Consider the following 16,756-nt stretch of genomic DNA (forward strand, 5'->3'; position numbering starts at 1 on the left):
GTTGCACGGGAGGAGGGCTACAAAACCGTACCAAGCTTGCCCGGATTGGTGGCCGGAGGAGGAAGTTCCGGCGAAGGGAAGCTCGGGGCAGCCTAGCCTTTCGGGCGGCACCGCTCACTCACGGCGGCGTTAGGGCTCCTCTCACCGGTCTAGAAAAGTTGCTGGGAGGGAGACCGACCGAACGGGACCGGTCCGGCGGCGAACGGAGGTCGGACGGCGGCGGGAGGACGGCCGGAATTCTTCTGGGTGTAGAGAGAAGAAAATCGGGTGGGAGGAGAGAGAATCGGGAGAGAGGGAGAAGAGAAAGAAGAAAGAAATGGGTTGGGCTCGGCCCAGCCGACCCAACACCCCTTTTTAACCCAAACTTCCAAAATAAAAACACCCCGAAAAATAATACCCGAATAAAAATTACCTTTTATTAGCTAAAATTTACTATTTTTACCGTCGTCGTATTTTCCCCATACGAATTATCCTCCGCACATAATCGTCCCCGAAACCCCTCTAGGGACCAATTAAACTATTTATTCAATGATCAGAACGGTAAAAATTCTTATTATAATCACGCTAGTAAATAAGGTAAAAATATAAGGGTCGGGATGTGACAGCTACACTGACAAGAGATGATGAGAGTGGGCTTAGTGAACCAATAACAACTGATCAACCGAATGAACCATATCAAGAGGAATCTCCACATGTAGTCCCTGATACTGTGGATATTCGTGTCAACAACCAACACGTTCCGGCTATCATAGGTTACCTTCCAATTACACCATCTGAACTGAACTCGCTACAACGTCGCAACCCCAATCATGATGACGACGGCTTCATAGATGACGAATACATAAAGGATGATGAGTATTCTGACCAAACTGAGGAGGATGATGATTGGGACGACTCAGATTATCATGAGTACAATTAATGTAACCATTATTAATTGTGGATTTCAATCGGTCTAATCTACTTATATTAATTTGGCATAAATTCGGATATGTATTTTTAAATTAATTTGTAACCATTAATTATTCATGCAAATTTTCATTTTTAATTTCTACATGTGTAATTTTTAAAATGCATATGTATGCTTTTTTATGTACGAATCCTTACATGGAGTAAGTACAGTTGGGTTTAGTTTGAAAAATTACACGAAAATACTCGGATGTAAATATAATAAAATGTCCATAGTTTTTAAAAATATACTTGGTCGACGAAACATGGACTTGTTGAGAAACTTGTGATGGCTAGAGTCGAAGTGTCATCGAGGAGAGGTTGGTTCGGAAGCAACTCTCATCAGTCTCATGCCTTTTTCACATCTTTACCATGGAGGCTGCATCATTTAGTGGCTGCAGAAGAATCCTTGGTATTTGGTAACAAATATTGATAATCTGAAAGTCTCAACACAGATAATGATGGACGGTGACACATGAGTTTAGGGTTAATAATGGATTTGATGAGTAATTGTAGACAATGGTTTTAACTTTTGGATGTATTTCTACGCAGAGCTGAAATATCTGATTTTCCAACTTTCATGTACATATTTTTGTTCGTACTTTTCTTCAAGTCCTTGTTTCTCTATGAACTTATGTGCAATTGAATGAATACCCAACACAAAATACAACAAATGTGTAACTGCAATCTTGATCGAGTGACTCAAAGAAAAACACTATAGCTAGTGAAAATAATCAGAATCAGGAGTAATAATACCATTTCATATATTGAAGTGAAGAATTCACTCCATATGTATTCCCACAATTACAAGGCTATCCCTTTCTATTCTCCGATACAGTAGCAAATAAACCAGGAAGAGAAAAAGGAAAACCCTCCACATGTTCATCACCCAAAATCAAACTTACAGATCCTAACCCCGCACGCCATTTTCCTTTTCACAGTTGTTCTGAAGAGCCCGTTTACTCACCTTTCGCCAATTCTTATTCATATACGTGACAAACAAAGAAATATACCACCCAGTTAAAATACCCAAAACTCCTTTGTTTCCCAGTTAATCCAAACCACAGGAAGAAAAATTGAAGAAATAGAAAAGGTCCATTAATAAAGGATATGCGTGGAGTGTGTAGCAGTTCCATCACTGTTGGTTAATGTGGCCGTGCTTTGGCCGGAAATGACTTAACACTGCTGAGGGTTCGTCGAGGTGATGGATTCCCTAGTAGTATAGTTTGCGACCGGGTCACCATGTCTACCATTGATGGGGTTTGGTACGATTGCAAAAGGCTTGTGCTATCAGTGGAATCACCTCGAGCAGTTGCCCTCTGCCATGAGTGTGAACTTAATCCTGATAAAACGTAAGCCCTCCCTGTTTCTTCATATGCACGACGGTTTCCCATTCTTTCTTGCATCTCCTTTAACTCGGCTGAAAGTGCAACACACAAGCGGTCACCTGCTTGTGCAGAAGGAGTTTCAGACAATACCCGACGACAGCTCTCCAGGAGAGAAACTGCACCAGCCAAGTCACCATCCTCAGCTGCTACTCTGGCCTCGGCCATTGTTTCAGCTGCATGAAGCCTGTTGCGTTGCCTGTCTACTTCCATCGACACTAGTAGTTGGCCAACTACTTCGGGCCTTTTGATTGTGACTTCACCGGCTTCATTCAAATTGACCATTTCTTTCGTAATGGGGTCTCTGTAAAGACATCTAACCTTTACTAGTGACATCACATTACTGGACTCATCAACTGGAATATTCATTGTCACCAAAAAATCCCTCTCTTCTTCAGCATATAGGTCTCCAACATCAATAGATCCCATTCTTGCATCAGTCATCATGCTGGTTTTATAACTCCCAGCTTTTATTGAACCCAATTGCAAACTTTGGTGAACACACTCGATTGTGACATTCAGCTCTTGCACCACTACACTCAGAAGACCCCCAATGCACTGTGCAAATGCATCCTGAATCACGTTTTCAGCTTCTATGAAAGAAAATGTCCCCCCAGAAACCTCAGAGATTGAATGCATCAAAGCAGCATCATGGTCTGCACCAAATCCAAATGTGTGAACTGGAATATGCAAGCCTGCTGCATTATTGCGACGGATAGAGATTGGGAGAAGTGATTGGTAATCTGTACGGGGATGAATCCCACCGGGACTAGAAACAGTATATGTATCCTGCCCATCAGATAATAGTATGATACTGCAAACAGCATTCTTCGAATTGCGGTCTACTAAAACCTTGGTACCTTTCCTAAGAGCCTCAGCAATGTTTGTCCCACCATTTGACACAAGAGAGTTTACAGCCTGCAATGCTTGCCGGCGTCCAGTGTCAGTCATGCGACGAAGGGGAAAGAGCCGACGGGCAGTAGAGGAGAAGGCAATAACAGAAAGCCGATCGGAGGGACCAAGGTTCTGCACCACAAACCCCATGGCTCGCTTTAGTAAAGCCAGCTTTGTACCTGCCATGCTGCCACTAACATCAAGGATTGTAACAAGGTCTACTGAAGCCCGAGAATTTTGAGATACTGGGATTCTACTGCCATTCTGTCTTGCACTTGTAAGAGGAGCCTTGAGATGAATCAAAACACTGAAGTTATCATGAGAGCTTGATCTTTTAACAGCTGGAACTTCGGGATATGTTTTGACCTCTATGATTCCAATACAATTGTTGTTAGAAGTCTGATCTTCAACAGATGCCTTATTCATAGAAATGTCAGGGTGGTTATCTAAGCTTTCATCATCGTCAAAAATAGCTGATTCAGGAGTGTGAAAGAGTGATGTAATAGGCCGGCTCACGTCAACTCGTGGTGGAGGAATTTGGCGTAGAACAGTCATCCATGCATCATCTTGGGGCCAATTCACAGGGTTAATTCTTGGAATACCCCGTGAAAGATCAGAAGCAGGGTTCTGAAAGGGAACTTCTTTCCACTTTGCCCTGCAAACTGGGCAAATTTGGTTCCCATGTTTTACATTAGAAGTAATGCAGTGGAAATGAAAAGAGTGTGAGCACTCTGCAGTAAAAATGGCATGCCCGTGTCCAGGTTTCATGGTAGTTAAACATATTGCGCAAGTTCTCTGCAATTAAGGACAAGCTGGTTAGAACATTGTATCGGACTGGTTGCATTGAGAAGTACAAATTTCAAGTTAATGAGACAAGAAATATATTAATTGTAATAGTTAAATTTCTATTTCATCATCTCATATGCAATTTGCAATATACTTATTAAAATAAAACAGGAAGACAAATTGTAACAGATGAATTAATTTTACCACAGACCAGGCATTCTAACCTCAGATTCTGTTTTGGGATACAGAGTTATATGATTTCTTAGCTTTCTGGGTCTACAGATTTTTTAACTACCCTCCTATAGTTCTAAGGACAATTATAACGAGCATGGAAGTCTTCCAACAATCCTGCATTTGGTCCTCATTGAAAAACAAATAAAAAATCTGCATTTGGGAACTTGTACAAATCAAAACCCTTTGATTCAGAGAATCTGGTGACTAGTTTATAATATTCAAGTTTCTTTGATACATGTGAAGATTTCAAAGGTTCATCTCGATACAAATGGATCTTAAGCTGATACTTTTAACCCATACATTTCCACTAGTATAACTACAGCATAAAATGATGAACTAGATTGCATCGTATCTACAGCACAGTACAGTTGTCAATATCAAGGTTCTTTTATTCAATTAAAAACTGAGATTAAACAATTAAAGCCATCCCTTGTAAATCAACCAGCCAACAAGAAAGAGAAGTCAATGAGAAATGGTCAAAAACATGGCAGAGGACACAATGGGAAATTAAGATCAATCAAGAGGATGACTTTTCGAAAGTAAGAATATACAAGCAACTTGCTGCCTAAGGACGAACCTTTCAAGACAGTAAGAAACTCTTTTATACAATTCTCATCAAAAGAACGATTTTTTTTTTTTTCCTTGTGTAATATGACAAATTGCTCTAGGACTTACCATAACTAATTTCCTCTTCAACTCTCTTCTTTTTCTTTAGTTGATGCCCAATGCAGGAAATCTCACAATCAAAGGTCTAAAGAGAGAGAGGTATGGGGGTCTGTAAATATGGGACAGTGCACTTGTGCTGACCAGCCAAAGCACTTTCCCTTGGAAGAAAGGAAAGGTACAGGGAAGAGTATTCCTTTTCTAATAATCCAAAGAGGACAATGGTCCATAAAGGGGACTAGTCCACTTTCTCTTCCTTTACAACTTCACATAGAGATGAAAACAACCAGACACCCAATACCAATCCACCCCATTTTCACATACATCACATTATCGCAAAACCCCCACCAACATATTCTACCCCACATTAACTCAGAGTGAAGAAAAAGACTAGACATAGATAAGAGTTGGGTGCGCCAGTAAATTATTATAAAATGACAACAACATTGCTGCTTTAAACATCATTAAAAAAATAAGCAAAAAATATTCTGTTCATTGAAAACAAAAAAGGACATTTTCATTCACTGGTTTCACTTAAGAATCTACCATGGATATCCACCATAGACACCAAAATGGCTTATATCTAAATCAACCCAGAAACCAAAACATTGCAGAAAACCAAACCCCTGGCAAAAAGCTTAAAATCTCAAATGGGTTTTATGCAAAACAAAAAAAGATCAGACCTTTGAGGACTTGGTTCCAGTTTTGAGCCCCGAAGAGGACGGTGTCGGCGTGGTGGGTCGCCGTTCGGAGACAACACCCGTCGGAGAAAGCAGAGAGGAGGAAGAAACGGCGTCGGAGTGTCTAGAAGCAACAACGCGGTTTGGGGAAGGTGATGATGACTCCTCTGCAGTTTGAGGAACATAAAGACATGTGTTCAAGCCAAGAGCAAGCTTGGCTTTCCTCCATTTGCTTCCCATGTTTTTCGGGTTTTGGGGTTTGTTTCTTTTCTCACAGTAACTGAGATCTAAGAAATCCCAGATCTTGAAGGTGAGGGAGTCATGAGGACACTAATATTAGGTGTGGATTGTGAGTGAAGCTAGCTATGTGGGGGGTGGTGTGGGTTTGGTTTTGAGCTCCACAACAAGAAGAAATGAAGAAGTGGGGAGTACTGGGAAAAGGAGGCAATGAATGAATGATTGGCGGTTTTTAAGAAATGCAAATGGAATTGGAATGGGAAATGGAATTGGAAAGGGAGAAATTGGGTTTTCGGAGTTTTAATGGTATTTGATAATGGGTTGGGTTGGGTGGTGAGTGTTGGAGAGGCTGAGATTGGAGTGGTCAGAGAGGTTCCACAGTGACCAGCAGCCTTTTTTATGATTCATGAGCTGATGTGAGAGAGAGGGTGACAAAACTAAACTTGTATACATATACGTACATAATTATATATATATATATAAATTTATTCTTTTCAGAAATTAGTATGGACTTTTTCTTTTGCTTGTGGATTAAAATACTTCAAACAGTCAAAGGTAACAAGAGATATATGTTTTGCTAATAATACTTGATAAATTGCTATCCAGAGAAGAAACTTATAGATAATGTTTTCATCTTTCTTATTTTATAAATTATTATCAACAATAGAGATGTTTCATTTTAAGACTCAACGCAATTTACAGGGAGTCTAGACTCTTATATTTTTATTGTTGTAGTGTTTTCTATTATTTGGTGGCTTCTTTCTTCCGTTTACAAGATGATAGTGGTGTGCGTCGAAATTCTTCTACGCACCAAAGTGTTAGTGAACCGAGTAACTATTACGTAATATTTTGATCCGGTCATTCACGTCGCATTATCATGCATGTATTCTAATACCGTTAACAAAATTCAAACCCAAAAAAATAGTTTTAAATGTTTCCAACACAGGTGGTGAGAACCTGAAGTCGAATAAGAGGTACTCTTATTATGGGCGCTTAATTTGATTAGATCAAAAATAAAAATAAAAAAAAGAAATTTAGGGTCTTTAGTCTTCATTTGATATTCGCATACGGCGATTTGAGGACTTGCACATTAATGCTGCAAATGCACCTCGGTGCGTAAAATCCGCTCCATGTGTGCTCTGCAAGCAACCTTTTATATGATTTTAGTGTCTTATTGATATTAAATTATGCAAGCTAAGTTTAACATTAAAGTATGAATGACCTCGTTAATTTTCATGCTAGGACTAGCTACTAGTCATTTATACGTGCCATCGCTTTATTAGCTTCTGTTAAGTATCTAATTTTGTTTAAAGATTGTTTGTACAATTAATTAAAATTCACTTTTTGCACGTTAGTTTCTGAGCAACTTTAGCATACTCTCTATTTTAGCTTTTATCTATTTTAGAGAGAGTGTTTAGCTTTTTTTGATATTTTTGGAGCTCTAACAAACTAGCCAAAGTTTAGCTATCTCGCTAGCTAAATATAGAGAGCGAGATGACTCATATGAGGCTAGCTATAATTTAATACATTCCTTATAAGATATTTTATGTGATATATAAATATATTTAAACTATTTAATCTTTATTTGAAGAATAATGTTGATGTAATGTTAGCTAAAATAGAAAGCATTGATGCAGCCACATTTCTAAACTTGCTAGCCAAAAATGACATTAATGGCTAGCATTGTTAAAGATACTCTTAACATCATATACAGTATATTGAAAAAGTAAAAGAACACAACAAAACAGTCTCTAAGGAAAAGGCAAAAACAGATCACATAACTCGGCAAAAATAGATTAAACAATCCGAAATTCCAAGAGGCCGGACCTATTGAAGTATTCAACTGTCTTGGTCCATAGGCAGCTAGAGCCATCAGCACATTAGCTTATTTTCATTTTCTTTTCAGTTATGCCAGACAGTGTGACTTCTCTTGGGTTTATCAAACACACTAGAGGCGGAATTCGAAAGCTATTCTGGTCCCGATCTTTACTCAAATTCCAATTTCGATTCTGAAGATGAGAATGCTTATTCGAGTTCTTATTCGGATTGGGAAATTATTGATGTTCCTGGGAATATTGTCATCCTTGCACTCGTAACAACCCAACCCTCCCTCTTTTGCAACAGCTTCATCTACCATGACACATCCTCACGACCAACAAAACCCATAAAGAGATCGATGAGGACTACTGCCTCTGCATCCACAGTATCTTTGGCCTAAAACCCCAAAAGACTGAACCGATTGTGTTTGGATCGGGCTTAAGGGATTGCCGTGACTTTTTATAAAAATTACTTCTGTTGTACTGTGAATACAATCAGCTGTAAATTAAAATAGTTTTTTGTTTAGTATATGTTACTTTTAAAACTGTTGTCAAGACATAAAATACTATTTTTCTGTGTGTTTTATTGACAACAGCTTCTAAAAGCAACCTCAATACTGCTTCTAAAATCTGTTTTTATTGACCTGTAATTTAAAAAAATAATAATAATTTTTGTAATACCCCGGAAATTTGATATTAGTTTCTAATATTAATTGAGAATTTTCGAGTTAGAAGTTAGTGTGTTTTGAGGTACAAAGGAAGAGCGGAAGCGTTTGGACGTATAATTACCCGAAGCGGTCTTATGGTTCTAAAGGGTCAAAAGTTGACTTTCAAATATGTTGGGTTTCTTGAGAAACTTCCTTCACGAAAGTTGTAGAGCACGACGATACGAGTTCGTAGACATGTGGCACACGTAAAATGGACTTCGTATGAGAAAGTTATGGTCAGTAGAAGTTATGGCTTTTCGAGATTATGTAGGTTAAATAGGAAAATTTCGTTTTGGGTCCTCATAATTTTCAGAAACCATTTTCTTCCCCTTTCTTCTCCCTCCCCGACCCCGAGAGAACCCAAGCTCCCCAGTCGACCCGACCCGGACCCGGTTGACCCGACCCGGATTTTCCGGCCAACTCCGACCGACCCAGGCGACGGCACCGGTCGGAGTCGCTTCTCCTTGGCAGCGCAATCTTCCCTGTGTTGGTGGATGAGGATGACCCGAGCTGAGCTGTGCAAGCCGAGCGCCACAGTGAGGGCGGGCGACCCGGTTTGCAACCCGATCGGATTTCTTCCTCCTGCGGCGGCGACGCGGCTTGGAACCGGTCGGGATAGGAAGTGTTAGGCGTCCTCGTTCGATCCTTGGTGGTCTTGAAGCTCAACTCGCGGTGTAGAGTTACGGTGGTGGATTCCAACCTTCCGGCGAGTTTTCCGGCGTGTTCCGACCGAATTGGCGGATACCTCAAGTATAAAAGGTGCTCCCCTCTTTTCAATCTACAAGTTTCGTGTTGAGAGTTTGTCCTAATTCAGAAGTTTCGTGATGGCGCGTGGGGCCCACTCGTAGCCGTCTGTGGTGGCGCGTGGCGGCGCGTCTGGCAGGATGTGTAGGTTTAGTTGCAGGGGTTAGCTAGTTCTTGTTGTTGTAAGCACGTTGATATATTATAAGACTAGGTTGAGATCTTGTGATGCTTAATGTTAGAGTTGTTTTCGATGAGGTGTGATGATTTTGTGATTTTCAAAAGTAGGAACCGTTTTGGCAGTTGTAGGAGGTTTAGTTTTGGGTGATCGAGGACCTTGGGAGGTCTTGAAGGAGAGTTGCCTTCCTTTGGGCAAACCTTCGGATTTTAGTTTTGGGTTAAGAGGGCAAATGTTACTCTTAGTTTGTTTGGTTACTAAGGTTAATATTTGTGTTAATTAGGGTGACTTGTGGAGTTTGCTTTTGAGCTAGACGCTTGCGTTTGTGCTTATGAAGACGCAGCGGAAGTTAACGTGAGTAAAATCTCACTAAGGTCCACTTTGTGGCCTATTTATTTTGATGTTGGTTTTGATGGTGATAATTATTATGTTAATTGGTATGATGATGATTTTGATGATGATGACTGTGATGTTTGTTATGATGATGGTTGTGATGTTGGTTTTGTTGGTGATAATTATTATGATAATTATTATGATGATGATGATAATTATTACTAATTGTGAAGTTGTCCTTGAAAGAAAATGATTTTGTTTTTAAATATAAATGAGCTTGATCGTCAACGGCTCATGGTAAGTGAAAACAAGTTTTCTGTTAATAATATAATCTTTCAAAAGGACTTCCGATCATGAGTAATAATTAGAGTTGGTAGAATTATTCTCGTTTTAAATATTTATATCCACGTGTTTATGTGTGAAAGACACGTTATGATAATATGTTAGTGTGATGTTGGATTGATGTTTAAATAGTCAAACCGGGTTCCAAGCCTTTAATCGGGTGATTGGTTACGGTTATGATGATATTATTATTTTGTGACTTGATAAGTGTTATGATGGAAGAGTAATAGAATGTGTGCCTTCGTGGTGATTGTTGTGCCTTAGTGGTGATTGTGTGCATTAGATTAGGAGCCTTTGTGGTGGACCGGGAACCAAGCCTTGGCCGGGTGATTGGTTACGGTCAGTATAGAGCTCTAGTCTGTCAGTCGGTACTTCATGGGGGATGACTAAGTGTTGACGAACCCATGAGTACGCATTTGTTTGGTTACTTATGGGGGATGACTAAGTGTTGACGAACCCATAAGTACGCATTTGTTTGGTTACTTATGGGGGATGACTAAGTGTTGGCGAACTCATAAGTAAGAGTAGAGAAATGATTGTGTGATGTTCTTAAGTGTTGTTTAAATTTCTTGCTTTGAGTATCTCCTGAACTATGCATATCCACGGGAGATTCTTGAAATCTTAATTGTGTGATTTTTAATAGAATTTCTGATTTATGCTTTTTAAAGGATTTATTTATGATGTGAGTATTTTTGAATTGTTGTGTTTTCTTAAGTTCTTCTTTGATTTCTCTTGCTTGTAAATGTTTTCCTGAAATTATTTTTATTGCATGAACTCGTGATTTCATCTTATGTGTTGATGGGTTGAGGCTGTTGTTGTAGATTTACTCATACGAGCTTTTAAAGCTTACCGGGTTTGTTGTTTTACAACCCGATGCACCAATCGATAGTGTAGAGGTTGTTTTGCAGGTCAGGTTTAGCAGAGTTGAGGCTGCGGCAGTTAGGCATCATTCTTTTTGTTTACTTTCTAGATTGCAGTGATTTTTTAGGGAGGTTATACTTGTTTAAAAATTAATTTCCACAAGTTGTAAACTAAATTGTTGTATTGATTGTTTTTCTTTTTGGTTATCATGTCTTGAATTTTGGAATTTTTATTTATCCAAAATTTGGGGTGTGACAATTTTTCTTTTGTTTAGTTTACCAAACACAATAAAATCTAGAAGTTTAGATAAAAGCTGATTTTTTAAATAAAAAAAATGAAACTGTACCAAACTAGGTCCTAGCCTGTCAAAACAACTGATCCACACCGGACCGGTGGTCCCAGATTCAAAATCATACCTACAAATTATCCTTTCTTCGTTGAATTGATGATCCAAATCAATAGAAATAAAAATCGTCATTCAACATGTCTTGTTGGATATATAATCAAAATTTAAGTTGAGTTAATGCCAATCAAACACATTTATCTTAAGTGATAACATTAGTTGCAGTTAATGACTTGCAATAACATCAATTTCCAACCGGCCAACTAACTATAAAAGGCCACATACTCTTTCAACCGTCATACTTATGCTATTTTTCTCTTGATTTTATGACTACAAACCAAACCACACCAAGGTTTGATAACTTGTACAATAATTCTTTCTTCTTTCTTTCTTGGCATAATAAAATCATACTTGCTCCACAGAGTCTATACACACCAGTGGCGTAGCCACAATACGGCCAAAGGGGTCAATTGACCCTTCTCAATTTTTTACCATGTTTTTCATTGGTTGAATTTTTTACATCTTATTATACATATTATCATAACACTACATATTTGACCCCTATGACACAAAGACAAAGATAGAAATATAAGCCTATCTATATTTATTTTCTTAAAACACTGGACTCAAAAATAATAGATGTCTTTTGCCAAACACTTACAAATCTACCTAAAAGGCTAAACCCTATCATGTATTTATTTTCTTTTCTTCATTTTTATTTTCAACTATCTTTTTCTTATTTTTCTGTCTTAATATTCCAAGACTACGTACATCGTCGTCGCATGTCAGCCTTCGTCTCTATTCCATTTCGGCATTTCCCATAATTTAGCATTAGCTAAAATTGTTACTACCCATGCGAAATAAATTAAGATTATGGGACTAAGTTATACATGGGTTCAAATCTACTATAAATCTCAAGCCCTGTTTTCTTTGTTGTTGAAATTTTTTCAAATTCCTTCCCAATAATAGCTCTAGAATGACTATTATGCCTAAGAAACCATTATCTAGAATTTTATACGGTATATGAAAAGTTATCTAAAATTTGACCTTCTTGTAAAAAGTTTCTAGCTACGCCACTGATACACACTATGTATAAAATATCAATTCAGTTGTGGATTAGATGTACATGATGATGCATATGAGGAGCTGTATTAGTTTTCATTAGTCAAAGCACTTCATAAGCACCAAAGCGTATTATCTATAGATTGCCAGATTGGGATATCTTTGACAACTAGCAACAGTACTTTGCCGTCTTTCTAAAATATTATGACCGTGTTAAAATAGTTTTTGAACTCATGTTGTGTTGCTTTCTCTTTTGGTGAAGCTAGTGGTAAAGCTAAACATGACCTTAGTCATTTTCGAGATATTATTAGTTAGAGATAAAACAAACAAAATGTTAACTCACATTGCATTACCATTTAGTACTTAAGAACATTTTTATTAATTTAAGTCATTTTCAGTCAAGTTTGGCCAAAATATCTAGAAAGACATTTTGATTAGCCTCTTTTGAAATACAACTGCACTATTTCGCTCTCTATGTTAGCTAGTTTTCAATTTATATTATTTATTTATGAATGAATGAAAGTGTTTAAATGTATATATAGATTACAAACAATAACTTAGAATGGAAAGTTTGAAATTAACAAAAGTAATAGCAATTATCATCCCGCGAGACAGCTAACAAATAAAATAGAGAGACGTTCAAATGGCTGGTGTAAAATTGACGAAAATGTAAATATGTACATGCTCTTCCAAAATAACAAAGGAGCTAAGATCTAGAGTCTATTGGGAATGCTCTAAATAATTGAGGTTCAGATTTGCTCAGATTTTGGTCGAAACCCCTAATTCGACCCTAAACTCTAATATATGCATACATTTGGCAATCTAAATCCATGATTTAGCCTTTTAATTCGATATGTAAAGATCACGTCTCCAACAAAAAACAATTTATTAATTAGTTTGTTGCTAAATTTAACAATAGTTAAAAAATTTAACAATCGAAATAACAATGATGCTTCTGCAGTAAATTGTAATATGAAGTTAACTGATAAATTTTGACCAATCATGAATTAACAAGTGGATAAAATGAAAAAAAAAAAAAGAATTTAGCTTTGCTTTAACAATTCAAACCCAATTGCTAAATTTATCAATCTAGCTTAGCAATAGTTAGAATAAACTTATGTTTAGGTTCTCTGTTGGAGTTGATTTTTGCTACAAAAATACATAAATTTGGCTAAAATTTAAGTTTAGCAACTCTGCTGGAGATACTCATGAATCATGCATGAACCATAATATATTTAGATTCAGAAGTCCAACCTAAACTAGTTAATATAACAAGTTTACACGCGCGCCTAAAAGTTTACAATAAAGTATAAATTTTGTTCGTCTGTATCCAAAAAAAAAGGCCTAAAACAAAAGATCGATGCAGTTTCCTCTGTAATTAAGGTGTAAATGAAATTCTATTACAAGAAGCAGTGGTAATGAGCCAAACTGCTGGTCATTGTCAAAGTTGTACACCATTCAACAAACAAACACACTTGCGTGCAGGCATCGATCATTTTCAGTTTCACTGGAGATGGATAGAGAATACTGCATTGTCCTTATTGCTACTCGATCTGATTAGTCAAATATCAAACTTGTCCACATCAAAGGGTTCCCTCCCCGTTGGTTTTGCTTAATAATCTCCTATACTCGATCTAATTAGTCAAATATCAATTTAATGTCTAGCTGACCACCAAAGTTGATAATATCATGTGAATCGAATGCTCATCATATAAACTACATTAAACCACCTCTTGAATAGGATTAGATCATTGTTAGTGTCATCATATTATCCTAATAATTTTCAGAAGTTGAGAACCTAATTTACTAGCTATATGCATCAATTAGGATAATATTTGTGATTTTCGATCTAGTATTTTGTGATATTGAGCAAGAGATTGATGTAGACCGACGACAAGCATATATTTCTTGTCATGCAATACGATATAGTCGACGCTAGCTTGTAATCAGACATTATCATTTATCAATTTGTAAACCCATTTCAATATGCATATATCCATAAGTTGAAGAGACAGCTACGCTAGGGTTGCAGCATCACACACACACACATGTGGTTTAGGTCAAAAACCAGAAGCTATATGTGGTTACGTACTGCCGGCATGATATATGAAGAAATTGTCTTTGCATGGACCCTTATTATCAGTTGGATGTTTGCCTGGTGTTGCCGGCATCCATGCGCATGATGAAACCAGAACCAGAGGAAACCCAGCCACTCATTCTTCTCAAGTCATCGATCCCACGTCTCTTGTTCTAAAAGGGACGTTGAAAATGACGGGATGCAATACCAGAAACTAGAACAACAGCAAAATCACACAGTACAGTATTTTAAACTCAAACTGGCTTAGCTAGAGGGAGGCACTCAAACTCAACGTAACAGTTTACAGACTTCAGGAATCAAAATTAAGCGAAGTGTTAGATAGGTCATTGTCGATAAATATAGACTATGGAGCCATGGAGATGGAGGACTTTGCTGTGGGGACTCAGGGTACGTTTGGTACCTGGTATTACCTAAGCCAGTGTTAAATAAGGAGACCTTCAAGGCTAATCCCATGTTTGGTCTCTCTCGGTACTAATATTAATGAAAGTTGATAGCAATGATGCATGCGATATGTATGTTCAGGTAAATAAATTCATTAAGTTTCTAATACAAGTTGTCTTTGTTTAACCATGGATTTTATTCTAATATTAGTACTCTCTTTTTTGGTAGCACAACAAAAATGCCAAAGGTTGGAGAAATAAAAGTTTTCCAATTTATGATCGTCTTACTCTGATTTTTGGCAAGGATCGTGCCAATGGAAGAGGAGCTGAAACCCCTGCTGATATGGCGGATGAGCAAAACAATAATGATATTAATTAATCCTAAGAATGTGGTTAATGATATAAGGCTTGTGTCATTTAACCAAGAATCTAGCCAAACTGAAGGTGGTAGGAAAAGGAAGAGAGTTGATGAGAATGATAAGATTGTTGTTGCTTTGGAGAAAGTATTTGAAGAATCAGGAAAGATGATGCAAATGGTAACTGAGGCCATATTGAAGGGTACGTAATGAAGATCGCTCTGACATTACCAAAGAGTTGAAGAACATGGGATTATTTGTTGATGATCAAATTGTTGCATTAGGAATCATCTCAGAGAGACCATAGAACATCTCTATCTTCAAGTCATTGGATGATGATGTTAAAAGGGTATATGTTCAGAACTTGCTTATGGGCAATAAATAGGCAAGGATTGTTCTAAAAGCCACAAGTAGGTTGATGACTAACACTGATTTTTTTATCATGAACCTTTAACATCAGTGAAATGTTTTAATTTACTATTTTTTTGTTTGTGGTGGCTTCTTATGTAAGAACTAATGAAGACAGTAAGTATGTTTAGAGCAGGAGGTAGATTTTGGAACCTTTTTGTTGCTTGCTTTTGTTGTTGTATATTGAACACATAATATTAAGTTTAAATGTGAGTTTTGCTTATGCTTTTTCCCTCTCTATATTGCATGTTAGTGTTGATTCCTCAGTTTAATAGAAGCTTACATGGTTTTTAACTTTAACTTTGATGTATGCAGGGAAACATGTCCTTTTTATTCCAGAATTCTCATTTAAGGTATGCTATTGTATTCTACATATTTCTTTCATAGGTTTCTTTAAGAGATTTTGCATATTTCTTTCACAGGTTTCTGCATATTTTTTTTGGATTCTGCATATTTCTTTCACATGTTTCTTTTGGAGATTTTGCATATTTCTTTCATAGGTTTTTGCATATTTCTTTCGGATTCTGCATATTTCTTTCACATGTTTCTTTTAGTTGTTAAAAGAGCATATCCATATTTGAGGTACTTGTTCTGTGTAGTTCATGTCAATTGTTTTTTTTTTGGATTTCATGTCAAAATTTCAGTGACCAAGATTGTTAGATGTTAGAGTATTCAAGTCTAATGCATCACCAAACATGAGACATCTCTAATTAAATTTTTTTTTTTTTCTAATCCCATGCAACACCAAACATGGCCCAGTAATAGTACAATTTAAAACAGTCCACACTAGTTCAAGACAATCTTAATAATTAAAAAAGTGTAATACAGTACTGGATACCAAACATGCACTTAGTGTATATATTGTCATTGCTTATCCTCTTTTCCGGGCCACCTATGGTTGGTCACCTATGGGTTGCATATAGAGGAGAAAGCTAGGGCAGCGACAACAAGGAGAGGAGCAGGGGCTACGGTGGCCCAGAACGGTGAAATGGCACCGGTGGCTACAGAGGAAGGGTGGCAACCAGAGCAGCCTCAAAAGCTAGAGGAGCAGCCAATAAACCATCATGATTAATTTTTCAAATTTGAATCCAATGACTCATAAGTAGCAAATGCTTTCATGCATCTTAGATATCTTGGTTATTTTGCTAGAAACACTAATTCTTGATCATCAGAATTTCAATACGTTTTGTGCTACTTAATCAGCTACATAATAAAAGGAAAGGAGTACTCTTTCTAACTTTCCTGTTGACCTGATGAACCAGAAAGCCGAACAAATTTAAGGGGCAGGAGATCAAAAAAGCTTCCA

General features: G+C 37.4%; 1 protein-coding gene across 1 annotated transcript; it reads right to left on the minus strand.

The window, feature by feature from the left end:
* Positions 1-1,673: 1,673 nt before the first annotated feature.
* LOC101292860 lies at positions 1,674-6,089 on the minus strand. Its single transcript, XM_004309600.1, has 2 exons — positions 5,591-6,089; positions 1,674-4,019 (listed from the first exon to the last, which is right to left on the minus strand). The coding sequence occupies exons 1-2, from the start codon at positions 5,825-5,827 to the stop codon at positions 2,091-2,093; spliced, it is 2,166 nt and encodes a 721-aa protein (XP_004309648.1). The 5' UTR covers positions 5,828-6,089; the 3' UTR covers positions 1,674-2,090.
* Between the last annotated feature and the right edge of the window lie 10,667 nt (positions 6,090-16,756).

The sequence above is a fragment of the Fragaria vesca genome, unplaced genomic scaffold, assembly GCF_000184155.1.
Source record: "Fragaria vesca subsp. vesca unplaced genomic scaffold, FraVesHawaii_1.0 scf0513000, whole genome shotgun sequence".
NCBI classification, from domain to species: domain Eukaryota; kingdom Viridiplantae; phylum Streptophyta; class Magnoliopsida; order Rosales; family Rosaceae; genus Fragaria; species Fragaria vesca.

Excerpts from the sequence above, each read along its gene's own strand:
- LOC101292860 (XM_004309600.1), bottom strand. The coding sequence starts at position 5,827 with ATGGGAAGCAAATGGAGGAAAGCCAAGCTTGCTCTTGGCTTGAACACA. Across the intron at positions 4,020-5,590 it reads CTGGAACCAAGTCCTCAAAG|AGAACTTGCGCAATATGTTT; the intron begins GTCTGATCTTTT and ends CCTTAATTGCAG.